The sequence below is a fragment of the Rattus rattus genome, chromosome 2, assembly GCF_011064425.1.
Source record: "Rattus rattus isolate New Zealand chromosome 2, Rrattus_CSIRO_v1, whole genome shotgun sequence".
Classification (NCBI taxonomy): Eukaryota; Metazoa; Chordata; class Mammalia; order Rodentia; family Muridae; genus Rattus; species Rattus rattus.
In genome coordinates, this window is record NC_046155.1 from 163094473 (window position 1) to 163122397 (window position 27925).

The window sequence follows — 27925 nt, forward strand, 5'->3', positions numbered from 1 at the left end:
GTTAGGACAGCCTAGGAAAGTTTAGTCCTGGATTTGTATCATTCTAATGCTCTACAACCACCAGGTTTTGATTTTTCTCAGCCAGCTCCACCCCACACCGGCTCCAGCAGCTGCCTGAGGAACTCTTTTCAGAGACCTTCAGCCAGACAAAGCTGGGATGTGAGAAGGAGGGATCCCATGGAGATTTTCTTTTAATAATCCACATCTTCTGGGGAGAGCATTGTTTTAAATCCCTTCTGTTATTGTTGTTCTTGTCTCCCCCCCCCCAAGATATGGTTACTCTATAGCTCTGGCTAGTCTGGAACTCACTCTGTAGACCAGGCTAGCCTTTAACTCAGAGATCTGCCTGCCTCTGCCTCTTGAGTGCTGGGGTTAAAGGTGTGCACCATCACTGTCCAGTGTCAGGTAGAGTTTTGAGAATTATTTTTTGAAATGGGGTACACAAGCTTATGGATCATTTTGGACCTAACTAAGTACAATTTGTTGCTTTTGACGTCTTATTTAAATTTTTGTATGGGAGCTGGAGAGGTGGCTCAGCAGTTATGAGCACAGGCTGTTCTTTCAGAAAATCTGAGGTTCAATTCCCAGCACCACACAGCAACTCACAACTGTCTAAAATTCTAGTTCCAGGGGCATTTGAGTGTCCTTTTTAGGCCTTCTGGGAGCACTGCACTCTGGTGGTGGTGGTGGTGGTGGTGGTGGTGGTGGTGGTGGTGGTGGTGTGTGTGTGTGTGTGTGTGTGTGTGTGTGTGTGTGTGTGTGTATATTCAGTGTGTGTTTTTGTGTGTATGTGTGTGTGTGTGTGTACACGTATATATGCTTCAGCAAAGCAGAGGGGAACAATAGAGGATGTCAAGTGCCCTCTTCCATCGCTCTCTGTCTCATTCCTTTGATATAGAGTCTCTCATTGAATATGGAGTTAACATGTTTTTGGCTAGGCTTAAGGCAGACAAGCATAGGGAATAGTTTAGCAGTCTGGAACTCCGCTTGGTCTGAGCTATGTACATATTCCTCTTATAACCACCATCTTATTTGAAATGTTTATAAATATGGACTGTGTAGAAAGTAAGTTTGGTTTTATCAGGGGCCTGGAGTTTCCCTGCTTTACTCAGCAGGTCAGGTCCTGAGACACAGTGATGACATTCTCTTGCAGGCTTCTGTTCCTAAGTCTCCACAGAGAGAATAACTATAAAATCAAGAACAAGAAACATGTGGTTTATCTCCAAGAGAAGCTCTTGGAACTGTGTGAAAATCTCCTTGGAAGGCAAGCACCTCTTCATTTGGTGCCAGAACTTCAGTCTTTCCCTCCTGGAGTTCCTAAGGAAAATTTAACCCTTTAGGGTCTGTTTTTTAGGCTCCCTTTTTGGTATCTAGTAAGGATTACTGAAAGCAAGCATCATAATACTATGACAGCCTATTAGACGAGACAGTAAGAGCCTAATGATGGGCACATACATTGGACAAAAGGAGGCCTTGTCTCCTGGGTATGAGGGAGATGGGCCATGATGGTTGGTCTCGATTGCCAGCTTGACTGAGTTTAGAATCATCCAGCAAACACACCTCTGGGAGTTTCTGTCAAGATTAAGCAAGAAGGGAGGTCTTCCCTCACTCAGTGTGTCACCTTCTAACAGGTGACCCCATACAAAGAGAGCAAGTCAATCTATTACTGCCCTGTGACCCTCCGATCTTCTGGTGACATCAGATCCTGGCTTCTTTAGCCTTCTAATGTGCACCAAAGGCCAGTGACTTTCCAGGAGTCTGCCAGGCCTTCAGCTCCACAGTGGGATGGCTGAGGTATCCAGCTTTGAGGACTGCATGCCTACCAGGTTCTTAGCCTCTCAGAGTGCAGACAGGCAGGCAGCCATTGCTGGACTACTCGGTCCCTACTGGTTGCCATCCATTCTAACCCCCAAACTCCCAGTGTGTTCCTGGAAAATCCAGAGAAGTGCCATTTAAATTTTAGCTTTATAGGGGTTGGGGTTTAGCTCAGTGGTAGAGCTTGCCCTAGCAAACGCATAGGCCCTTTCGATCCTCCGAAAAAAAAAAAAAAAAAAACAACCCCAGAAATTTTAGCTTTATAGAACAGTAACTAAGATACAGATCCAATTGGTTTTTATTTGCAATTCACAATTTAGAGCAGTTTCCACTTTACAAAACAGAGTGAGATCTCCCATTGGGTCATGATAGCAAAAGCAGTAGATTTTTTTTTTTTTTTCTCAGTGGTTAAGAGCACTGGCTAGTTCCAGAGGACATGGCTTCAATTCCAGCACCTACATGGCAACTTAAAACTGTCTGTAACTCCAATTCCAGGGAACCTAATGACCTCTCCATGGGCACAGGGGAAGCATGCAGTGAACACACATGCAGGCAAAACACATAAAACAAGCAAGTCAAGCAAAACCAAAATTGGCAACACAGTTACTTTAACACAGATTACTTTAGGTTTTCTTGAATCACTTTTCAAGTTTCTATTTTGTGCCACTATGCACTCATGAAAGGTAGAGAGAAAATCATAGAAGTCAGTGTTCTCCTACCTGGTGGTAGGTTCTGGGGACCAAACTCAGTCCCCCAGGTTTGGCAGAGAGTGTCTCTTACCTGTTGAATCATCTCTGGCACCCAGGTTGTTTTTTACAAGGGTCAAAGCAGGTAAATCCTCTACCACGGAAATAAACCCTCAACATAGTGTCTTCACTCTTAGCTGAAAAACCCAACAATGAATTGTTGGGAGCACAAAGGTCTTTGCACTCACAGGATAGCACCAGGGAAACCAGAAACGTTAAGCATGCAGGGCTGCCTTTTCCAGGGAAAAGATCTATAATCCACTGTCCATCTGGAACACTGAAAGTGGAGGTGGCTAATAGTGTAGGCAACCCCTGCACTGTCTGAAGGGGCAGGCCCTACCTCAGTCCCCTCAAGCTCCCACAGCCAGGAAATAGTTAATAACCCTAAGTGATCTTTGCTACCAAGACCACACCAGATCCTCCCCTAGGTCCTTAAGATACAAGATGGGTCCTAAAGATACATGTCTCCTGTCTCTACGACCCATCTGCATGGAAAAAGTGACGTGGACTTTCAATGTACCTCATTGTGCACACAGGATTGTGGTAAGCCAGAAAACTTTTCCCCCAAATTGTTATGTACCTTATTATGCCTAAACTAAACTGCCTGGTGCCAAACTCTAATGTTTGAGCCATCTATGGAGTCATGTTGAACCCAATTTCCTTCCTGCCTCATGCAGATGTTACTCTGTTGGCCACATGAATTTGCACATGTTGGCCACAGTGAATAACAGAATGTATGTGGGCTTCTTTAACTCAAGGCTGAAAGAAAACTACAGGGACCTAGGGAAATAGCAACATGACCTGACAACTTTCCCCGGTTCTTTCGGTTTTACATATGCTCTGATAACTCATATAAGAGCGTTGCTTGTTGTGAAGATAGCTGGAAAGGATCATTAGAACCAAATAATCAAGTATTTTTGGCTGTGAAGTGATGACTTGTAATGAAAGCTGCCTGCTCCATGGTGGCCCTGCTGGCACACAAAAGAGAGCAAAGCTGTAAAGAATCCCTGTGTGCACTTCCTGCTGGGAGGGCTGCAGCTACTGGCACAGAGCTCCCATCATGCAGAAAGGACAGAGCACTCAGAATAAGCAGGGCAGGTCAGAGCCTGACTCAGACACTTACTAGGCTCATGGCCCTAAGTAAGCCATTACGACCTGTCTTTTCCTATCTTTTCTGTAGTTGTCCCTTGAAATCGTAGGTTTTCCCTTTAATTTTTCTGAATTTAAATGCTTTGAGATATCAATTTTTAGTTTGTTTTGTTGCTGTTGTTGTTGTTTATAGCAGTTACATATACGGAAACCCAAGTTGATGGAACATTTAAATTATTGCCCTTAAATGTCAACTTAAATGTCGAGCCAAGCGTGATAGACATCTTTAAGTGGTCTTGTTTTTAGAGAGCTATGGCTGGAGTTGTAGCTCAGTGGTAGAATTCCTGCCTAGCATTTGGGAAGCTCTGGGTTTAACCCCCCACTGCTGAGGGTAAAGAGCTAGGCAGCCTCATTGTTTTCAATTCACTGTGGTAGCCAGCCTCCAAGATGAGCCCAGATACCTCCGGTTCCCTGTTATTAACTGGAGCTGACTGATACAACAGAACACAGCAGGGATAATGGAGTGCAGTCATGGGAAGTTTGGGCTCACGCTTTGAGTTCCAGGCAAGTGGAAGGTGCGCACCTACTCAGGAGCTATCGTGGATCTGTGGATAAAAGATGCGCACATTAGCTCATATTTTTTTTTTTTCTTTTTCCCTTTTTTTTTTTGAGCTGGGACCAAACCCAGGGCCTTGCGCTTCCTAGGCAAGCGCTCTACCACTGAGCTAAATCCTAACCCACATTAGTTCATTTTTTTTCTTTTTTTTTTTTTTTTTTTTTTTTTTTTGAGCTGGGGACCAACCCAGGGCCTTGCGCTTGCATAGCAAGCGCTCTACCACTGAGCTAAATCCCCAACCCCCACATTAGTTCATTTTTAACTGGCCTTACTGGCTAAACGGCTGAGCTCTTCTAAGCCTCCATGGCCAGCATGCCCTTACCTTTACTCTTTGCTCGACATCTCTAAATCTGCCCTCAGCTCAGGTGCCCAGTTGCGGGCTGCCCTTCCATGGGCTGGGTTCCCTTTCCGCCTACATTTTGGAAAAGTTCCCCCAGTAGCTCTGAGTGTTTGGTCTCTCTCCCACAAGTATCTCGATTTTCCTCTCCTCTCTCCTAGCCTTTGGGAACGTGGAAGTCCCGTCTCTTTCTTTCCGCCCAGCCGTTGGCCACTGGCATCTTTACTGATAGATCAGAAACAAGCTGGGGGGGAAGGACCTTCAGCATCAGTGAACACAGATTCCCAGTTAAATCAAAGCAGCAGAACCACCCCTCTAACAGAGTGTAACTTCTGAGGCTAGGTTAGAGACATCAGAGCCAACAAATCTCCAAGAGCCAAGCAGCCAAATGGAAAGCCCCATGTGGTAAGAACAAAAAAAGAAATTGAGGCCTCAAAGTCATGTGACTCATTAAGGAATGGGATTCATCCAGCCCAGTCAGGCCTAAGATGACATGCTGACCTAAGTCTCATCAGGGATATACGGAGCCAATGACACTCAAACAAATGTTCCCAAATTCTTTATCCACAGAAGGTATAACAAATGCTCATTGTTTAAAGTCACCAAGCTCTGGAGTAGTTAGTATGCGATTAGTTCTCTGAGGTCAGAAGACTGGATCTGTATTTCCACCTCTCTTGATGCTGAGGTTCAACTCCTTGCTTCTGTTTGGATCCTTGGCTACAGTCCAGGGTACTGATTTCATCTCTGGTTTCATAAAACTGGTATTGCATCACTACAAAGCCTACTGGGCAGAACAGCCATGGTGGGGAGATGGCTTGGGAGATGGTTTTTTTTTTTTTTTCTTTTTTTCGAGCTGGGGACCAAACCTAGGGTCTTGCGCTTGCTAGGCAAGCACTCTACCACTGAGCTAAATCCCCAACCCCTGGGAGACGGTTTTATATTGGTAAGATCCAGTTTCTGGTTGGGCAATGGCTCATGGTCAAGAGTGCTTGTTGCTTTTACAGAAAACCTGAGTTCAGTTCCTACAGGCTACTTTGGGCAGTTCATCATTGCCTGCAATTTCAGGACCATGGGGGTCAGATACCTCTTTTAGCCTCCGAAGGGACATGCACTTCTGTGCAATTCAAACACTCAAATGCACACACACACACAAACACACAAGCACAGGGAGGGAGGGAAGGGAAAAGGAGAGGGATAGGGAGGGAGGGAGAGAGAGAATAATTTTAAAATCCATCTTCTTTCTGACTGTGCAGGTGCACACCAGGACTCCACAGGCTTATTCTGGACAATCAGGTGCTTGGGGCCATCTTGGCCTACACTGTAAGGCTCGTAGCAATGCAGTGTAGAGGTGGGACATTGTGGGTATGACCCCTAGCATTAAAAGATAAATGCATGAACACCACTTCTGCTGCTTTGCTTTGTACTCCAGGGCTTGGCTGATTTGCTCTGGCGTGACCAGAATCTGGGAAAAAAATAAGCTGGTATCAAACCAAACAAACAAGAGCCACAAACCCACAGCCATTTTAGTGAATGTGCCCTTCATTAAAACACTTAAATCTCTCGTGTAACAGGTTAGTCATCTGTAGTTAGAACTTTCTAACCTTATTGGCTTTGGCACACATTACACAAGTACATGGAGGAAGCTTGAAGTGACTTTCACTCCTAGGATTTGAAGGAAGGTCACCCTTCTCGAAGCTCAGAACTTAACTCCTTCCTACCCATGGCTCTGCATAGTCAGTCAAGTATCACGCTGTGTTGTCTATTTCCGAAGTACACTTTAAACCAGTCCCTTCTTCCCATTCTACTGCCGTTTTTTTCACTGCAGCTCTTGTTTCTGGCCTAGTACATTCTATAGCTGTAGGCCAGGCCCACCCAACTGAGTCCAACTCTACAGTTGTTGGTACATCCTTTACAGACACGGAGCCACCCTGTTACCACCTGGAGGAGAGAGGATTTTTTTTTTTTTTAAATGCAGGGGTTGATGAGATGGCTGGGGAGTGGGGGGGAGGCAGGTAACGGAACTTGCAGCTAAACCTGATGACCCAAGTTGGATTCTCAGGACCTACATTGTGGGAGGAGACAACAAGTTGTCCTATGGGAGACACATGCATTCAATGGCACTTGCAAATATGAGTAATCAGTGTAAAAAAATGCAGTCGATACACATACACCTGTATCTTTATGTTAATGTTAACAACAATAAAAGTCAACTTAAAAATGCTGGCACACACCGATAGTCCTAGGGCTTGGGAGGCTGAGGCAGGAAGATCTCTGTGAGTTCAAGGCCAACCTGGTCTACATAGCAAGTTCCCAAAAAGCCAAGAGGACATGATACTTTCTCAAAACAAAACAATCAAAATGCTCTCTCTATCCCCAAGAATACAACGTAACTCATCCAAAAACCTTAAAAAAAAAAAAAAAAAAAACGTGATCAATTAGGATGGGATTTGGAAGAGTTGGTAACTGAGAAAGAGCTGTAAAAAAGGAGACAGAAACAAGCAGTTTCCAAAAAGAAAAAAGTCATGGTGTTCTCGTAAGTGCAAGTCCTCTGGCCACTTAAAAGTTGGAGAGGAGGGAAAACATTGCTAGACTAGGATTAAACATCTCCCACGTAAAAAGAGAACTAATCACACGAAGATAATTTTTCCCTGATCCTCAAATACCCTGGCAACAACAGCATCTACAACTTAAGACAAACTACCTCGAGGGACAGGGACTCAGCAAAGACATTCAAAACTACACAGCAGTTAGTTTCTAACTTGGCATCTGATCCACCCATTCGTCTCTTATTAGCATGGTTCAAGGGAGCGTGCAAAGCTCAGACACCTATCTGTCCTTGGAACCTCCTATATTCCAATGTCCTACAGGCAACAGACCAGCGTGGGGGACAAAGTCCTAGTCACTTGCGTTTAGTGGGAAAGGTTCACAACTAGAGACTGGTTTCCATTCCGCCCTGTCCGGCACGCCTGCTCCCAGTCGCTGGTTGATGATTGCAGGAGCTGTGACAGGGCGAGAATGACCCTGACGAACCGCAGGGCACTCGAGGAGGTGCTCTGGCGCAGGAATCACGCTCCTCCCATAAGCAAACCTCCGGGCTCTTCCAGGCCGCTCTTTCTCAGGCCCTCGAAATTTATTAGGCTTCCGGACACCACTCTAGGATCCGGCCACTTCTTAAGGGGGATCTGAAGTCCGCTGGCCATGAGCGGCCCGAGCAGCTGGAGGCGGGCAGCCACTGTGATGCTGGCCGCGGGCTGGAGTCACGGAAGCCCCGCCGGCTTTCGGCTGCTGCTTCTCCAGCGAGCGCAAAACCAGCGCTTTATGCCCGGCGCGCACGTCTTCCCCGGTGGCGTGCTGGACGCGGCCGACAGCTCGCCTGACTGGGTAAGTCTGTTCGCGCCTCGGCACACGCCACCGCGTTTCGGCCTAGGCCCTGAGCCGCCTCGGCAACCCTCCTTTCCCGGGCTGTTTCACGGCGACGCGGACGGCGCGGCGCTGCCAGATGACGTAGCGCTACGCATCTGTGCTATCCGCGAGACCTTCGAGGAGGCAGGGGTGCTGCTGTTGAGGCCGCGGGACTCTGCAAGGGCTTCTCAGGAGCCCAGCATCGCTCGGTCTCCTCCGGCCGGCCTGGCGGACTGGCGCTCGCGCGTGCGCAGTGACCCACGCTGCTTCCTCCAGCTGTGTGCGCATCTGGACTGCACACCGGACATCTGGGCGCTGCATGACTGGGGCGGCTGGCTCACGCCGTATGGGCGAAGCAGCCGCCGCTTCGACACCACCTTCCTCCTGTGCTGCCTGCGCGAGACCCCGCGCGTGGAGCCCGACTTGGCTGAGGTGGTGGGCTACAAGGTAGGAGTCGCGGGACCCGCCCCCCCCCCCCGGGGATGAACTGAGCCTTATCCCAGACCAAAAACTTGACCTTGCTCAAGGACTCAACTCTTAAACCCCACCCGGTTGTCTAAGCAGGGGCACAGCAGTGCTCCTAGCTACCTGTTTTGGACACTTCACAATTCGCTTCATGTCCTAAGTCATTTTAATTCGGGTTTCTAGAACTCATTATAGGATTTCAGTCCCATTAACGTTCTTCTTCCTTCTTCAACTCTTCCTATTTCTCTGTTCCCATCTCCCTCAAATTTCACTCCCTCTCTCCTTTCCTTCCCTATCTTTCTCCCTTTTCTAACCCCTTTCTGTCTCTCTCTCTGTGTCTGTCTGTCTGTCTGTTTCTCTGTGTGTGTCTGTCTGTCTCTCTGTCTCCCTTTTTTTGTGTCCCTTGCACCAGGTAGTTACACTTCAGGCCTAGAACCCGAGGCCTTGAGTGTGCCACTGCTTCAAGTTCATCTTTATTCAGAATGTTTTCAACTGTACTTTGCTTTCCTTTTGTAAAATAAACAAAATGACTTATTCTAAATTTCGTGTCCACGTGTGAGTAGATGCGCATGTGTGCAGGTGCCCACTGATGCCAGAAGTGTCTAATCGCCTGGAGATGGAGTTAAGGAAGGTTGTGAGCCACCTTGAATGGGTACTGGGGACTGGACTCAGGTCTTCTGCAGGTAGTTCCTCTCCAGATCTCAGTTGAGCCACAGCTCTTGCTCCCTTCCCTTTTTCTTTTAACTGTAGTTACGCATATGCTGAACTGCTTGGCCTCCCACAGGGCATGGATGCCTTCCTTGTTCACTTGTTTCAACCTTTTTCTTTCAGTACTCCAATTAAGTAAACTCGATGGCTGTTTTTTGTTTTATTGTGTTTGGTTTTGTTTTCTTTTTTAGAGACAGGGTTACTCTCTGTAGCCCTGGCTGTCCTGGAACTGCCTCTGTCTCCCTAAGTGCTATGATTAAAGGCATGTGCCACCACACCCAGCTCAATTGTTTTTTTAAGTTAGCACGTTTCTAGGGGTTGGGGATTTAGCTCAGTGGTAGAGCGCTTGCCCAGGAAGTGCAAGGCCCTGGGTTCGGTCCCCCAGCTCCGGAAAAAAAAAAAACCAAAAAAAAAAAAAAAGTTAGCACGTTTCTTATGAGCTATCAAAAGTAAATAGTAGCTCACTCTCTGACTCTTCCTTTCCTCTCTCTCTCCTCTCTCTCTCTCTCTCTCTCCTCTCCCTCTCCCTCTCTCTCTCTCTCTCTCTCTCTCTCTCTCTCTCTCCCTCTCTCCCTCTCTTCCTCTCCTGGCTTGACACGATAACCTGTGTGTGTGTGTGTGTGTGTGTGTGTTTCTTTCATCCCATAGGCTTTCGCCCGATTCTCGGTACCGTGTCGGTGCTGGCGCCGACAGTCCCCCCAAATAAAACAGACAATAGGGTTCTAATTGTAATCTACAGCAACCCCAGCACATGGAACTTTCTCCAAAACAACATGTCACCAGATGACAACTGGATCAAGGAAGGAATTGAAAAGGAAATTTAAACATTTCTAGAATCAAGCAGGAGAAATGACTCAAAAAAAAAAAAAAAAGTAAATAGTATTTCTGGAAGCATTATAGATGCCTGTAACTTCAGTTCTGGAGAATCTGACGCCCTCTTCTGGTGCACAGATGTCTAAGCAGGCAAAACACAAGAATAAAAAGTAACTAGGGGCTCGAGACCCCATATGTACAACAATGCCAAGCAACCAGAGCTTCCAGGGACTAAGCCACTACCTAAAGACTATACATGGACTGACCCTGGACTCTGACCTCATAGGTAGCAGTGAATATCCTAGTAAGAAGGAACTTACCCAGTGGAAGGGGAAGCCCTGGGTCCTGCTAAGACTGAACCCCCAGTGAACTAGACTGTTGGGGGGAGGGCGGCAATGGGGGAGGGGTGGGGAGGGGAACACCCATAAGGAAGGGGAGGGGAAGGATGTTTGCCGAAAACCGGAAAGGGAATAACACCTTTTCTGAAATGTATATAAGAAATACTCAAGTTAATAAAAAAAAAAAAAGTAAATAAATATAAAACTAAATGTTCCCTTTTTGTTTTATCATTTTAGGGTTAATGGGATTGCTGAAAGGAGGAGATAGGAAAGAGTCAGGCAGTGTGATAGCTTTGTCAGTTTGCTACGACCTAGACTTCCAGGAGCCTCTTGGTGCAGATGCTCAGAGACCTTCCATAATGTAGGATGCAGACTCACAAATGCCTCTTTCATCTATCCTTTCCTTTGGAGTACTGTACAAAGCCTCGGTGTGCTTGCCCAGATATTCTCTAGAGCTACTCCACTATTCCCTCCACCAGGTGACCACTTACAGAGTGGCTCTCTCCCTTTATCCACCCCATGTCCCTCCTGCTAGCACCCTGCTGAGATCTGTAGCTTTGCTCTCTTAAACTGTAGTAAAATTAATTTATTTATTTAACATGTATGAGTACACTGCAGCTGTCTTCAGACACACCAGAAGAGGGCATTGGATCCCATTATGGATGGTCGTGAGCCACTGTGTGGTTGCTGGAAATGGAACCCAGGACCTCTGGAAGAACAGTCAGTGCTCTTAACCGCTGAGCCATCTATCTCTCCAGCCCTAATTTCATCTTTTAACAAAAGGTTTTATTGTATGCATGTGCATGTGTTTTAGTTATGGTCCACCTTTCCCTGGGCTTGACATGCCCTGATGTTTTTGAGTGCATATTAGCATTGTTTTTAGGACATTGGGTGCTGGGTTTTGTCCTATTCCTTTAAATCATGTTGCACTTTTCCCGGAAGGCACTTACATTATTGGAGATGGACTTTATCCTTTTGAGGCATGTTTTAAATACTTTGTGGGTGGGTCTATAGTAGCTTTTATCCTGGAATTCGTTTAGCTGCAGTTGCATTATGTGGCCCTTCTCTGGTCACTTGAGTGGAAGAGCTCCTTACATTCAAATAAGACTTTCCCTCTGTTAAGAGTACACTGTGAGGAAAAACTGGAAAGCATCTTGGCTCTGGGTACGCATGGAGAATTTAGCCAGCAGCCTTCCAGGTGGTTGCTCTTTCCTCAGACGTCATCCTGCACCAGTATGTAGAACTGTGGAGTTCCATTCTGGGTAGACTGTTTCAGGCACACGGCTCACCAGATGCTACCCTGTGTGAGCCTGCTCTAGTCAGTAAGACTCCCAGATGCTGTTAGGTTCCCCCACTGCTCTGCCTGGGATTGACCTTAAGCAGAAAGGTGGGCTCACTTCATTCTGTTATCTATTTACTTACTTATAGTTAGGCATTTTTGGTGTCTAGAAATAGAATTTTTGAAGAAGATTTATTTATTTATTTATTATATAAAAGTATACTGTAGCTGTCTTCAGACACAGCTGTCTTCAGAAGAGGGCCTCAGGTCTCATTACAGATGGTTGTGAGCCACCATGTGGTTGCTGGGATTTGAACTCAGGACCTCTGGAAGAGCAGTCAGTGCTTTTAACCACTGAGCCATCTCTCCAGCCCGAAAATAGTATTTTTAAGTTGTTGTGTAGTGTGTGAGTTTAGCTCTTATGACTGAAAGAATTTTACTTACTTACTGTTAATATTTTAATTGCCATTCTTTATTATTAAGGGTTATTATTTATATTTATTATTTGGTTGTTGTTCATAGTTTTGTTCAACATACATGCAGCCGACCATGGAGCCCAGAAGAGAGCATTGGATGCCCTAGAACTTGAGTTATGGATTGTTGTGAGCTGTCACGACGTGAGTGCTGGGAACCCAACGCTGGGAGAGCAGCAACTGCTTTTAACCACCGAGGCAGCTCTCTAGCCTCTGGTTCTTTCTTTCTGAGACAGGACCTCATTATCTTACTCAGGCAGATCTTCACTTCCTGAACACAGGCAGTTTTCCTGCTTCAGCCTCCTGACTAAGCAGGACAATGGGTACCTGACAGCATCTGGGCCTCCGAATGTTCTCATGCCGTCTTGGAGAGATCTAGCAAGGCCTTTGGATAAGTTAATGTTTTTCACATCAAGTAGGTCTTGTATCCCCATCTAACAGCCACGGATCTGGCTGATGACTGAATAAATCTTACAAAACTTCTTCCTTTGTCTCCTACAGTGGTTGTCCCCATCAGAGGCAACTGAATGTTTCCTGTCAAAAGAAATCTGGCTGGCACCACCACAGTTCTACGAAGTGAGAAGACTTGAAAACTTTGCCTCTCTCTCTGCGCTGTACAGATTTTGTTTGGATCACCCATTAGAAGTACCCGAGAAATGGCTGCCAATAGTACTTTTAACTTCTGATGGCTCCATCCATCTTCTCCCAGGTGAGTCAGAGAAGTACCAGTGCTCTGTTAGTATTCATGTTTGGTACAGCCAGGCTTCTTGGCAGCATCGCCCAGTAGAGACAGGAGTTACAGCCTGTTTTATATGGCCTCTGCCTATGGGTGTGGCAACCTCTGCTTATAGGCCACATGTGCCTCCTGGGAACTGTGAATGCAGCCCAATACAAAATCTTATCCTTCCTTAAACTATTGAGGGATATTTTTTCTTCACTTCTTTGTTTTAAGGTTTTTGTTTGCTTATTGCTTTATTGTTGCTCAGCTGTGTGGTTCTCAGACACAAACTTTTATGTCAAGTGTTGCAGTAAATCTCCAACTCCAATATGCCCATGCAAAGAACACACAACTCAGTTACAATATTTATAAGCCACACTCCTAGATTGGGCAGATCCACCACTGCACTACTCTATTCCCCAGCTATGAGATCCCTTGCTACTTGTGGCTCCTACAGGCCACGTGGTTCTGCTCCATCTTCCTTCAACCTTCTCTTCCTCCATCCTCCTCTGTCTTCTCTGTCTCCTCGTCTCCTCTCCTCTTTCCTCTCTTCCCCATCTCTAAAATCTTCCAGCCCTACCTTTCCCTTCCACTGCTCTAGCCTTTATTTGACCAGTTAAAATGGGGAGAAGGTTCACGTGAAATCACCTGAGGATGTGATCCACTCCTCCTCGGGGAAGCCCCTCTTGAGGAAGCAGAATTAGCATCAAAATACAAACAACACCAGGGCAATCCACAACATTTAAAGAAGCAATTAAAAGGCTTCTTTTTCTCAGTTATAAATTGAGCACAATTATTATAATTATGTAATTTATAAAGTATAAGATATACTTAACATCTAGTCTATCAATTTTGTCAATTTAGATAAAGCACTCTATCATCTATCCTAACCTAAAAGGCTTAAAGGCTTCTGTACTTGAATTATGTCTTGATTTTAGTTTGTATACCAGCTGAAAACCATCTTCTCAAATCTATATCATCTCTCGTAAACAGCTTGAGTTGGCTCTGAGACTATAACCAGTCTTCAGCCCCGTCAGAAATCTGAGGATGACTTAAATATTATCTGAAAACATAGGAAGCACAAAACATAGCTTCTAAAACTCAACCAATCTATAGAGACAGCTGACTACCTGGACAGTCTCCTAATTTTTTTTTTTTTTTTTAAAGATTTATTTCTTATATATAAGTACACTGTAGCTGTCTTCAGACACACCAGAAGAGGGCATCAGATCTCATTACAGATGGCTGTGAGTCACCATGTGGTTGCTGGGAGTTGAACTCAGAACCTCTGGAAGAGCAGTCAGTGCTCTTAACCACTAAGCCATCTCTCCAGCCCTCCTAATTTCTTATAACCTTGGGATATCAGTCTTCAACCTTCTGGCCCAGGATCACCTGACAGACCTTTGTAAAGCAGGATTGGGAAGGGCTGCTTACCCTGTCTTGGCAGAGCTATCAGTCAACTCTTCCCCATAGTGTGTACTTTCCCTAGACAGTATTTTTATCTGTAGATGAATTGAGGCAATTTTAGCCTGGCGGCTATCGTGTCACAATTGGAGAAACTCTGTTAGTATTCAAGTTATTCTTTGCACCAAGAAAGGGGTGCTGTCAGGAGCAGACATGTCTCTAGTCAAATGATCTTTAATAATGAAATGGCCTTAACTGTCATATTCTGTGGACTTCTGATGCCTTTGAAGACTATCTATCTTTGTAAAGTATATCTGAACTGTTAGGCCTTGACTACTCTCAGCCATTTCTAAGTGAAATATCTTGAAAACATTCTTTTATAGTTGGTTATCTGGCCCTTGACTCATATTGCTCAATCATCTAAAAACAGTTTATAATAACAATTATAGGGGTTGGGGATTTAGCTCAGTGGTAGAGCGCTTGCCTAGCAAGCGCAAGGCCCTGGGTTCGGTCCCCAGCTCCAAAAGAAAAGAAAAGAAAAAAAAAAATAATAGCAATTATAGAAGGACTAGGTAGATCTAAGCTTTGAATTCTTAAATGTGTTGTATAAGCACAATGTCTATCTAATTTTTGTATCAATATAAGAAATACCAATAAAAACTTTAAATTTGTATCAAATAAATTTTGTACCAATGTAAGAAATTATAACTTTAACTTTGCATCAATTATAAAGATTTCTATCAATGTAAGATATGGCTATTAATCTTCTGTTTAAGAGTAAATTTGATAACTGATCTCTATTTGGCTATTCCTCTAATTTCTATGATATTACTATATCCCCCTTTTCTCTTCCACCCCCTTTCCTTATCTAAGAAGGAAGGATAGAGAAGAGGAAAGGAAAGGTAGAAATCCCTGAGTCTAAGCTCTCTAGTTTCCTTCCTGTCCAAAGTTACAACTTTTGTAAAGTATTCCTTAAAATGACAACATATCTGTAGTTCATAATATAACCAGAACCATCCACCCCAACATAAGGGACTGGGATGACAATCTTTTTTTTTTTTTTTTTTTGGAGCTGGGGACCGAACCCAGGGCCTTGCGCTTTCTAGGCAAGCGCCCTACCACTGGGCTAAATCCCCCACCCGACAATCTTTTTTTATCTAGCTGAATTGGGGTGAAGAATTCCCTTCTGGGGCCCCAGGGGAAATAGGAAAATGGCTTTGTCAAAGGAGAGCTGGTATCATTTGCCTCTGTCACTATGTGCTAAGAAAGTTCATTGCTTAGCTGACATCTTGACTGTGGCAGTCTGAAAGGCTGAATAGGTGAACTAGCTGTTCTGGAAAAGTTCTGGAAGCAAGGCTTTAGAAGAAGCAGCTTCGATGTAGTTGAGGTAGAATCAAACACGGAGCTGGAATGGACAGTCCCAGAATCTCAGCATCCTGGAGTGTGGATATTTTCAGGGCTGTCTTTCTCTTCTTTCATCCTGCGGCACACAAAACTTACAAGCATCATGTAGTTTTGTAAAGACATCACACGGAGTGTGCAGGGTGCACAGATTGGTTAATAAAGATTAATAAAGAAAGATGACTGCCTTTCTTCAGAAGTTAGTTTGATCACATAATCAAACTACAATATAAATGTCCATTTATGCCATCTTAAAGGATGGTGTGTAGTAAATAGCAAGTCATGAGAAATTTGTACCCAATAAGTGTTATTGGCTGTATATAGACATTTAAATCTCAACAGGTCTCAGAGTTGTCTCCATATACAGACATAAACATTATATATATATATGTGTGTGTGTGTGTCACCTATCTTGTTGATTGTGTTAGTCTCCCTTTTCTTCTCCATCACCAAAGTCTTCAGGAGGTCTCCCTTTGTCATGTGTGATTTTTATCAACTTGAAAGGAATCCATAGCTTTTCTTTTTCTCTGGAAACATAGGCATAACCCCTCCCCCAGCATAACATATTTTCTGTTTTCCATTCTGATGTCAGACTATCCTTAACATAAACAGGCTGGTTTAGTTCAGTAGGTTTTTTTTTTCTACAATCTAATGTCTTTCAGCAGCTGTAGTGTTTCGTTCATTAGCATTTAAAGACCTAAGGTTAATAAAGCACTGTGATCTATCCCTGGGGGGTTTTGTTGTCTCCTCTTGTCCATTAAGCATCTCCTTTAGAGTTTGATTAGATCTCTCCATAATCACTTGTCTTGCAGGATTATGTGATATATCTGTAACATGTTTTATATTATAATATGTACAAAACTGCCGCATCTTATTAGAGACATATGCTGGGCCGTTCGTTGTCCATTTTAACTTGTAGGACATTCCCATAATGGCCGTAACTTCTAACAGATGTGTAATTACAGAGTCGGCCTTTTCCAATGCTAAGGCAGCTGCCCACTGAAATCCTGAATGTGTGTCTGTAGTATGATGCACATATTTGAGTTTACTAAAATCTGTAAAATGGAGGACATCCATTTGTCCAATATCATTTTTGGGGGTACCCTTAGGTTTATTTCTTGTAGGCAGTGGAGTTTGGTTTTATAATGAGCAAGTAGGACACTGCCTCACAATTTCCTTGGCTTGTTGCCAAGTGATAGAGAATTCTTTCCTTAAACCTTTGTTGTTAACATGGTGTTTTTTATGGACTGCTGAAGCTTCTTGTACACTTCCTATCAATATCTGGTCAATTTCATTATTACCTTGCAACAGAGGGCCTGGCAGACCTGTATGGGATCTAACATGTGTTGTGTATAGTGGGTAACTCCTATTTCGGATCATTTGATGTAGCTGAATAAATAGGGAAGTCAATTCAGAACCATCCTGAGTAAGTTCAGCAGTCTCTCTGTGTAAAACAACTCTGTATATTTGGAGACAGTTACTATATTAAAAAACTCTTGAAAATCTGACAACATCATTAATATTGTAAACAATTTAGATTTTTGAACTGACTTATAGGGACTCTTACCTGTGTCTTCAGGGGTGGGGGAAGGAGCAGTGGACTTTTATCTCAGGTGAGTTGGATTCTAATCACTACATTGTACGCAATTTTGTTACAGTAAATCACCAACCCCAATAAGCCTGTGCAAAGAACACACAACTCAGTTACAATGTTTATAAGTCACGTGCCTAGATTGGGCAGATCTACCACTGACTACTCTGTTCCCCAGCTATGAGATCCCTTCCTACTTGTGGATTCTCCAGGCCACGTGGTTCTGCTCCATGCTGCTCCCACCTCTTTTGCCTTCATCTTCCTCTGTCTCCTCAACTCTTTCCTCTCTTCTCTAAAACCTCCAGCCCCACCTTTCCCTTCCACTGCTCAATCACAGGCTCTAGCCTTTAATCAAGAGGTTTGGCCTGCCTGGTGGCATAGTGATTAAAAGAAGATCACTGTCACTCCACTGTGTGCTGAATGCTTTTAATCCCAGGGTTCAGGAGGCAGAGGCAGTCGGAGCTCTGTGATTTGGAGGCCAGCCTGGTCTGCAGAGAGAGTTCCAGGACAATTAGGGCTACACAAAAAACCCTATCTCAAAAAACTGAGCAGGGAGAGGGGAAGAAGGTCAGAGTCATAAAATATACATGTTTCTAGTTTGAGTCTGTTCTTGTGACAAATACCATGACCATCAGCAACTTTGGGGAGGAAGGTGGTTTATGTCAGACTGTGGGTTATCGTTCATTATTGAGAGAAGCTGGGGCAGGAACTTGAAAACAGGCTTCAAGCTTTACCACACATAGCATTTCTTCCAACCAATGATCAGATCTTCCAACAATCAGAGATATATATCAGAACCATGGAGAATTCTACTTGCTAGTTGGCTCACAAAAGACTATGCTTAGCTCAATTTTTTATTCAGTTTGGGACCCACTGACTAAGGAATGGTTCTGCCCACAGTGAGCCAGGTCCACCTATATCACATAACAATCAGGACAATACTTCCACAGGCCAATATGATCTGGGCAGTACTTCGATTAAGACTTTTTCTCAGGTGACTATAGGCTGTATGGTTTTGTCCATGTTAACTCTAGGACACACAGCGTTTATTTTTTTTATTTATTTATAGATCTCAGGCTGGCATAGAACTTGCTGTTTATCCCAGGCTGACACCCTCCTGCCTTCATTACCCCTCTGCTGGGATCACAGGTGTACCACTGTGCCCGGCCCATAATGTTTATCATACCTGGAAATTCTGAATTTATGCATATATATTTCCTAGGCATGAACAAAATTCTCTAATCATGCATTTTTTTCACTTTTACATTTTCATTTCAAATTATGAGAACTTATAGAATGTCGCTTATTTGAATTAGGAGGTTTGCTGGTGATCAGTTGTAGTTTGGCAAACACTGATTAGTGTTGGGGCAAACACTGTGTGTCCTGTCATATTTCATGGTTGCCTCTTCAGTTCCTGATAATCCTGATAAGAGTTGTTACTCACCCTACAGAGGGATAGTTTAGCAGGGTTTAAGATTTACTCTTATTTTATGTATATGAATGTTTACATACATATACACACACACACACACACACACACACACACACACACACATATATATATATATATATATATATATATATATATATATATATACCACCAATGTGCTTAATATCCACAGAGGCCAGAAGAGAGAATCCGTTCCCTGGAACTGGAGTTACAGGTTGTACTGTGCTGCCATGTGGGTGGTGCTGGGTCCAGTACTCAGGGCCTTTGCAAGAGCAGCAGGGCTTCTTAACCCCTGAACCATCTCTTCACCTCCTAGCAGTTTTAATACAAATGATAAGAGTTAGGGTTAGGGTTAGGGTCAGTGGTTAGAGGCTGTGTTGCTGCTCTCTCAGAGGATCTGAATTCAGTTCCCAGTACCCACCCCAGGCTGTATACATGCACACATGCACACACATGGATTAATAATAAAATGAATTTAAAAAAATAGCAACAAGAAAAACACCATCATGAAATATATCCAAAAAACACTGCTTTATGTCCTTGATATGTTGGGGGAGGTTATGAAACAATGCTCTGTGAAAATAAATTTTTAATATTTTTCAGGAGATGAGCTGTATGTGAAAGGCTCAGACTTCTTAGAAAAGAATATGTCTATTGACAAAAAGACTGAAGAAATCGTGACGGAAGGCAAAGTAGTTAACCGGATTGTGATCCACAGTCCCCATCTCTACGAAATCTACATGACTCTAACGTCAAAGAGCGAGCACGGGTACCCAAAGAGCTACACAGCGAAGAAGAGCTGCACTGCCCGCCTGTGAGCTGCACTCCTGTGCACTGTCAGCGAGGACTGACCGGACCTGTCCAAAAGCTAAGGAACGCATCCATAAAAGCCACAATGAGGTGTTTTCTGTGTCACCTGCATTTTGGGAGCCTCTGCCATTTGTCAAACCACACAGCAAGCCAAGTATAGAATGTACAAAGTATTAAAGCTCTTGTTACCAAGATAAACGGTTTCACAATGGTTGCCTTATTGGTTGAACATTGGGAAGGGGTGTCCTGCCATCTTCTAACTGCCCCGTGGGGTAGAGGTTTCCTGCTGTGCTGTGGGGATTGAGCTCTGGATCGCCTATATTTTCACAGGAGTTAATCCAGAGAGACCTAGTTAAATAGTGCAAGGGGGTGGATATGAGATTTCCCCCACTTGGTCCCTCGTTGGTAGCTCTCTTTTGGCAGGTTGTGAAAACTAAGAGGCAGGCGTTAGCTAGAAAAAGTGGATCTTGAGGGTTTGAGTCCCGCTTCTGTGCCAGCAGCGTTCTTTGTTTCCTCATCTGAGGAGATGTGAGCAGGCTGCCTCACGTTTCTGCCTCCATGAAGGTCACATGTTTCTGTCTGGCATTTGATCATACTAAGGAAAGTAGGGTAACAGTGACTGAGACATCCTTCAAGGGTGACATCATGGTCTTGCCATATACTCAACTTGATAATCAACATATAGTGGTTTAAAACCAAGTGGCATTCATTTTGACATCCAGATTGTATTTTTCATTCTACTTATTTATGTGTACACACACACACACATACACACACACACACACACACACACACACACACACACTGGAGTGCATACCATGGAGCATTGTGGAGGACACAGACTACCTTACAGGAGACTTCTTTCCTGCTGATGTGGGTCCTGCAGATTAAGCTTAGGTCAGGAAGCCATAAAAAACATGGACTGGTGAGATGGCTCAGCAGGTAAAGGCACTTAACTGTGCATGCCTGGCAGTCTGAGCCTGATCCCTGGAACCCATGTAAAGCTATGAAGAGAGGACCTACTTTACAAAGTTGTCCCCTACCTCCATGGGTGCCACAGTGTTTGTGTCATCCCACACATATAGTGCATACACAGATATAAAACACATCGACCTTTATATTTTTACAAAGTAGTAGTTAATGAGACTAGAGAGAGAATATTAAATTAACAGGGAATCCTCACATACACACATGAAATGCATATTTTTTTTAACTCTGTGTTTGTGCTTTTGTGTCCCTATTGGTGTATGTACATATTAGTGGTGTTGTGTTTTATAAAAAAGAAAAAAGAGCCAAGGATATATTTGATAGAGTGAGGTATGGTGAGTGGGAGGGCGTGCCTCTGCGCGACCATGCTGAGGCATCCCTTCCCCTGAGGTACTGGCCACATGATGGGTATTGTATAGAAGAGAGTTTATTTAGGGCATGGGAGAGGGAGTTGAGAAGGAGGAGGGAGAGAGAGAGAGAGAGAGAGAGAGAGAGAGAGAGGAGGAGGAGGAGGAGGAGGAGGAGGAAGGAGGAGGGAAGAGAAAGAGGAAGAGAAGAGAAAGAAGGCCAGCCAGGAACACACATAGAGAGAGAGAGAGAGAGTGGGTAAGGGGATGAGGACTGAGAGGGAAGGGGCAGGGAGAGAAAGAGAAGGGAGTAAGATTGAGGAAGGGCCAAGTAGTCCCATTTATAGTAAGCCAGACATACCTACCTGCCTGTTAACCAGGTAACTATGGGGTGGGCGGAGTCTAGAGAAAGTGCTAATAAATGGAGTTCCCCACAGACCCAGAAGAGGGTGTTGGATCCCCCATTGGAGTTTTTGGAGGTTGTGAACTACTGGGAACTGAATTCAGGTCTCCTCGATTAACTGCTATGCCATCTCTCCTGCCCCAAATCTGGTTGTTGGTTTTTTTTAAAAAGAAGGTCCCAGTACGCAAATGTGAGATCTAGAGATAATAATATTCTATGTGCCTTCTCAATCTACCAAAATTCTTAGGATTATTAGCCATAGTGTTCATTCTCACGTAGTGTCACTGCTGGAAGGGACCCTGGTGAATGCTACCGTTCTGTCAGTGAGGAGGCTGGGAGACAGATGGTACCTTTTGAGTTTCCATCCTGGCTAAGAGAGCTTGGGCAGAAGGCCTGACCTTGTGAAGTCGCTGTCTTCTCTGATGATCTTAGGAGATGTCTAAGATAATAATAACCATATAGGTATGTCTGTTTCTTGAGAGAGGGACTCCCTATGTGACTCAGACTGGCTTTGAACTCCCAGACTGCATATCTCCTGCCTCTGCCACCTGAGATCTGGTATTACAAGAGCACACATCATGCCTTGAGGCCGTTTGTTTTGACATAGCCCTGTGTAGTCCAGGCTGGCCTTGGAGTTGCTGTGTAGCCAAGGATGGCTTTGAATTCCTGATCCTCTTGTCTCAGCCTGTTGAGTTCTGGGATTACAGGTTTGAGTCATTGCTTGCCAAACTCATTGCTGATGTTTTTAATCTGAATGAAGCTTGTTTCCCCCAAAGAGTCGTTTGGAGAAACTTATATAACTTCCCACTGGCAGTAACAGCCTTCTCCATCAGCCCCAAATAACAGCTGTCTTCAGACTCTGAAAAGTTGTTTTAGAGTTCAGATCAAGTTCATTACTTTTATCTTTGTAGTCTTTTTTTTTTTTTTTTAATTCTCACAGAGATCTATCTGCCTCTGCCTGTAGAGTGCTGGGATTAAAGGCATTCACACCAAGCCAGCCAGGTCTCATTTGGTATTTTGTACCCAATAGGTTGCCTGGGCCTCTCTCCCTGGTGGATTCTATGCAGGTGCTCTACCACTGAGCTACATCACCCACCCTTTGTTAGTTGTTCTTTATAATTTATAATTTATAATTTATAATTTTCAAGACAATTGGTAGCCCTGGCTGGTCTGGAACTCACCATGTAGACCAAGCTTGCCTCAAACATAGGAACTCTGCCTGCCTCTGACTCTCAACTGTTGAGACTAAATGAATGTACGAATGTACTATTAGGCCCAACAAAATTGTGTGTGTTTACTAGAGTCTGCCTATATGTAGAGTCCGGAGGTTGATGTCAGAGCATCTTCTTCAATCACTCTCCACTTTACTTTTTGACAGAGTCTCTCACTGAACCTGTACTGCTCACCATGACTAGGCTGAGCAACAAGGTCCAGAGATCTGCCTGTCTCTACCTCCCAAGCACGAGTGTTATAGGCACTTGCCACCACATCCAGGGTTTTACACTTGTGCTGGGCATCCAAACTCAAGTCCTTGTGGCACTGAGACATTTTTTCATTACAGCACAGGACTCATAAAATTGCCTGGGTTGAATGTGAACTCACTCTGTATCCCAGGCTGATCTTGAAGTTGTGATCTTCTTGGCCCAGCCTCCTGACTAGCTGATGTTACAGTGCTTTGACATCAGGCCCAGTTTGGTACCCATACATCTATGTGGTTGATAAACTCGTGGAAAGGAATGGGGAAATAGCTCAGTGGTAAGGCACTTGCAGTACAACCATGGGGACCTGAGTTCATATCTCACATATCCATGTAAAACTAGACATGTTAGTTTTCTGTAAACACCAGTGCAGTGAAGTGTAGACAGGCAGATTTTCGGGATCTGGTTAAAACCAACCTATTGAGGCCAAAGCAGTAAGTGCTAAGTCCATTGAGAGAACCTGTCTCATAAAGTAAGGTGGATTAGCCCCAACTCTGCTTCGGTTAGCTTAGTCTCCAGCCTTCATTGGAGACATATTATTGCAGAAACCCATATTTGGCCAAAGTGCAGAGAACCAGAGATGATAGAGAGCTTGGCTTAAACAGAACATTTGCAACACCCAGTCTTGAACACTGTGGAAGAGGGGCAAAAAGAACCAAGCATCAAAGGATGTGTAGCAAAACTATGTTCTGGACATAGTTGACATCAGGATCACACTCATGAACTCACTGCGACGGTGGTGACCTGTACCTGCCAGCATCTCATCATTGGTGGGAGGGGCCCTCTGTGATATCAGCTGAAAGAGCCAGAGTTGGGGTCGATCTAAGGCCAGTGGGAAAATTCCACCACAGACCTCTGAGCACAGAGACCCCTCCCTTCCAGGAGGAGTAAAGCTAGTTTAGTTCCTGGAACAGCTGCAAGTCAAACTGTTGAACAAAGCTACCTGTGACTCCCAACAGACCCCCCCCCTTGGAAAGTCCACTGACCACAAGTCAGTTTGAAGGTCTCTTTGCCCCATCAATAGTACCTACCTAGTTATTATTGTTTGAATTCTGCCATTATTGTTTGAAATCTGCCTCTATCAAAGGTATTTAACTCCCTGTTAGAGTCTACTTAGTGTTGGCTCCCTCTTGAGGTGGGACGGCTCCAACCTGTTGGAACCATAAAATTCCTCTTTCTTTTGCATCGATCACCGCCTCCGTGAGTCTCATTCAAGAGATCCCAGAATAGGTTCAAGTTAGACCTCATACAGCAGTCAAAGGTTTCTGGGTGTTCTGGTGCTGTTATCTTCAGCGGTATAGCATGCTCCAGTAAATAACTGCCTGCCCACGCTCATGTGGGTGATTCTAAGTAAACTCAGTGGCTCACACACAAGAGACAGGAAAGCAGAGTGGGCTTCCTGAGGAGAGGGGGTTCAGTGGGAGAGGGAGAGGTGTTAGAACGACTAAAACTCTTAGTATAAAATGTGCTGGTGAATCTTGGTTATCAGCCGGGAAAAGGGAACCTCAACTGAGGAACTGCCTTCATCACATTGGTCTATGGGCATGTTGGTGGGCATTCATTCTGTTGATTGCTTGTTGATGGATGAAGGCCCAGCCCACTTTTGGCAGTACTATCTGGAACACCTGGCCCTGGGCGTTAGAAGAAACTAGGTGAGCAGCCAGGGAGAGCAATCCACTGAGGTGCATTCCACCATGGTATCTGCTTCCATCCATTTTCTTTTTTTTTTCGGAGCTGGGGACCGAACCCAGGGTCTTGTGCTTGCTGGGCAAGCGCTCTACCACTGAGCTAAATCCCCAACCCCGCTTCCATTCATTCTTGAGTTCAGTTCCTGTCTCAATTTCCCTCAGTGATGAACTGTGTGACCTGTGAGCCAAATACACCCTCTTCTACCCTAAATTGCTTTGGACCACATTGTTTATCATAGCAATGGAAACAAAAGTAGAATATATGTATGAAATGATCAAATAACAAAAGATATGGAATAGAGGGAAAAATGTTAAGAGGAAGACATCCCAATGTCAACCTCTGGCAGGCATGCACGCACACACACGCACACACACACACACACACACACACACACACACACACACGGAGGGGGAGGGTGATTATCTGGTGATTATACAATTAGACCTGTAATTTCAGAACTTGAGAGACTCAGTCAGGAAGGATGCTGACTTTGAGGCTAGCTTAAGGTCAGCTTGGTCTACACAGTAATTTCAGAGCCTGGCTGGGATAGAAAGTGAGACCCTGCCCTGATAACAAATAAATAATACACAAATAAAACAACCAAGTTTTAAGAAATAAAAGAAGTAAGTTACAAACATCCAAAATCAGTAATGGGATAGCTGGATAATATATATGAAATGCTTATGGGGGAAAGGGTGTGTGCCTAATAATAATTCTGTATCAGTTTCATGTAAAAGCAGTAGAAATAATCACTTAATGTGTGTGAACTCTGAAGTTCCTCCGTCTCTGAGAAAAAGTCATGAGTAGAAATTCGTGTTGTCCATAGACAACTGAAAGATTAATTAAATAAAAGGTCTTTTAATAAAACCTTTATATTGTATGTTTATGTGTTTATGTTTACCTGTATGTGTTGCTGGTACCCACAGAGGGCAGAACAGGACATTTGATCCCTTGGCGTTATCATTACTGGTGTCTGTGAGCATCCTGATATAGATGTGGATGCTAGGATCCTGACCGGGTCCTCTGAAAGTACTCTTAACCACCAAACCAGCTATCCAACCCATCACGTGACCTCTGAAAATGGCAGTATACAATAGAAACCCTGATGACACGTGTAGAAATCAATTAACTAGCAGCAGTATGTCTGAATAGACTGCCAGTGCTTAAAAGAACTTAAACATTAGCTTTTTTAAAAAAAAAAAAACCCTCAGATTTTTCATGTAAAACTCATAAAATTCTATATTTTTTCATAAATAGAAGTGTCTATGGGAAGAATAGGAAAGAATATGAGAGGAGAGAATTGATAGTTCCATAAAATGTGTATGTTACACAGAACAGGAAAATACCTATGTATGGTATGATACAGATACCACTGTATCAAAGTCAGTGAATCAAACAAAAGCATTTTTTTTTTACAAAGGCAGATATCACTGTAAAAAAAATAATCCAAGTTCTTCCTTTCTGTCCACTTAATTCCCAGAAATAACGACTCTGTGACTATTAATTCCTACGCCATAAGCTTCAGCTTGTTCTCTGACTTGTCCTTAACTTATTATCTCTTTTATTCTAACCCGGGTTCAGCTACGTGGCTGATTTCCTGTCCTTGTCTTCTTACATCTGTCTACTCCTCAGAGTTCCTGGGACAAATCTCCCTTCATTCTAACCCGAGTTCCTATATGTGACTGGTTTACAGCCTTCTCAGAGTTCCAGGCGAATCCCGGGCACGTCTCACAATTTCTGAGACTCCTCTCAGTTCCTGCTGGATGCCTCAGCTCATTGACCAAAAGCTTTCTTATTGACAGGTGTTGTTTATTAGCTATTCTCTCTACACACCTTTAATGCCAACACTCAAGAAAGAGGCAGAGGTAGATGGGTCTCTGTGAGTTCAAGGCCACCTGGGCTACATAGTGAGACCCTGCCTCAAAAATACAAAGTGAAATTATTATTGCTGCTGTTGTTGCTACTATTGTCATTGTTATTTGGAGTCAGGGTCTCACAAAGCTACCCAGGCTGGCTAGAACCTACATAGGTAATGCAGGTTAGCCTTGCACTTATTATCCTCCTGCCTCAGCCTCTGGAGTGTCAGGATTACAGGAGTCTTGACCATTCAAAATCATTCTGGTTTTCACAAGCCATGTGTAAAAAATTATAAAGCACAATCCTATAACACGGAACCTAATAAAAGGAGAAAATGATTTTCCCATACTACAGAGAGTTTTTTTGTCCCACTTTCCTTCCTGAGCCTTTTTTTTTTTTTTTTTTTTTTGGTTTTTTTTTTCGGAGCTGGGGACCGAACCTAGGGCCTTGCGCTTCCTAGGCAAGCGCTGTACCATTGAGCTAAATCCCCAACCCCCACTTCCTGAGCCTTTAAATACACATTGGCACCACGGGTGAATCAACCACGTGTGTGGTATTTTGCTTTGGAGAAAAGTTCCTATTGTAGTCCAGCAATCCTGCCTCACGCTTCTCCTGCTGGGATTGTAGCAGTAAGCCACCCTACCTCTTCAGGCTTATTTGTGTAGGTGCATTTGCTCCTGAGGGTCCAAAATCTTGGGTGACATCCCTCAGGAGCCATCCACCTTGTTTGTGTACATATGGATGCACACGTGCAATGTGCACACTCACATTCAACATAAGGTTGCCAGAGGAGAGCATAGGCTCTATATTGGACTCCCTTGAGACAGTGTCTCTCACTGAATGTGAAGGTCACCATGTTGAGTAGCTTGGCTGGCTGGTGAGCTCCTAGGAACCATCTGTCTCTTTACCTCAATTCTAGGATTATAGGCAACTATAGCCATGCCTAGCTTTTTACATGGGTACTGGGGATTTGAACTCAGGTCCCCATGTTTGCATAGCAAGTCCTCTCATTCACTGAACCATCTACCTAGCCACACTTTTTTTTTCTTGTCTTTTCATCCTCCTGATGCTTATGAAGCAGGTCAGGCTTGCTGGTCATCAAGTCCACGGAATCTGCCTGTTTCTTCCTTTCTGTTTGGGACTGCACCACCAAACTTAGCTTTTAAAAAATGGGATCTAGGGATCAAACTCACATCTTTATATGTATGTGGCAACAAACCGGATGACTCTTTGTTGCCATCTTGATTCCCTTACCGGAAGATGAATACAATTGAAATATGAACTCAAGCAATTTTGTTTTTTCAAAATTCAACCATCGAAGAATTCTTTTGTAAAATCATTTTGGTGGGCAGAGTCATGGTTCCTTCAATTTTAACAGACTATTATTATTCCACTTCTTGTTTGTTGCCGATGCCGAAGACGGCACTGATAGCTACCTCTCTCCATGCTCCTGTGTGTCCTTTATTTCAGTGTAATCACATGTAACTTAGAACCACTATGTCTGTCTCAGGATACAAGATCGGAAAATGGTTTTAAAAACCCCTATGCTACCACAATAAAGTACAGGTGTGGGTAGAACCTGGCTCAGGAGGTGGGGCCTTTTCCAAAATGTGGTCAGGTGGAAATGCCAGGAAGACACAAGTTCTGAGTGGCTGATTTGAGCACCCCGCGATGGCTGCAAGCCAAAGTCAGGTATTGATATGGAAGAG

The 27925-nt window shown here is 44.1% G+C and overlaps 1 protein-coding gene across 1 annotated transcript; it reads left to right on the forward strand.

Moving 5' to 3' along the window:
- Nucleotides 1-7465: 7465 nt before the first annotated feature.
- Nudt19 (nudix hydrolase 19) lies at nucleotides 7466-19653 on the forward strand. The gene is made up of 3 exons (XM_032893851.1): nucleotides 7466-8452; nucleotides 12583-12790; nucleotides 19249-19653. The coding sequence occupies exons 1-3, from the start codon at nucleotides 7802-7804 to the stop codon at nucleotides 19461-19463; spliced, it is 1074 nt and encodes a 357-aa protein (XP_032749742.1). The 5' UTR covers nucleotides 7466-7801; the 3' UTR covers nucleotides 19464-19653.
- Nucleotides 19654-27925: the final 8272 nt, after the last annotated feature.

Excerpts from the sequence above, each read along its gene's own strand:
- Nudt19 (XM_032893851.1), top strand. The coding sequence starts at position 7,802 with ATGAGCGGCCCGAGCAGCTGGAGGCGGGCAGCCACTGTGATGCTGGCC. Across the intron at positions 8,453-12,582 it reads CTGAGGTGGTGGGCTACAAG|TGGTTGTCCCCATCAGAGGC; the intron begins GTAGGAGTCGCG and ends TGTCTCCTACAG. Across the intron at positions 12,791-19,248 it reads CTCCATCCATCTTCTCCCAG|GAGATGAGCTGTATGTGAAA; the intron begins GTGAGTCAGAGA and ends AATATTTTTCAG.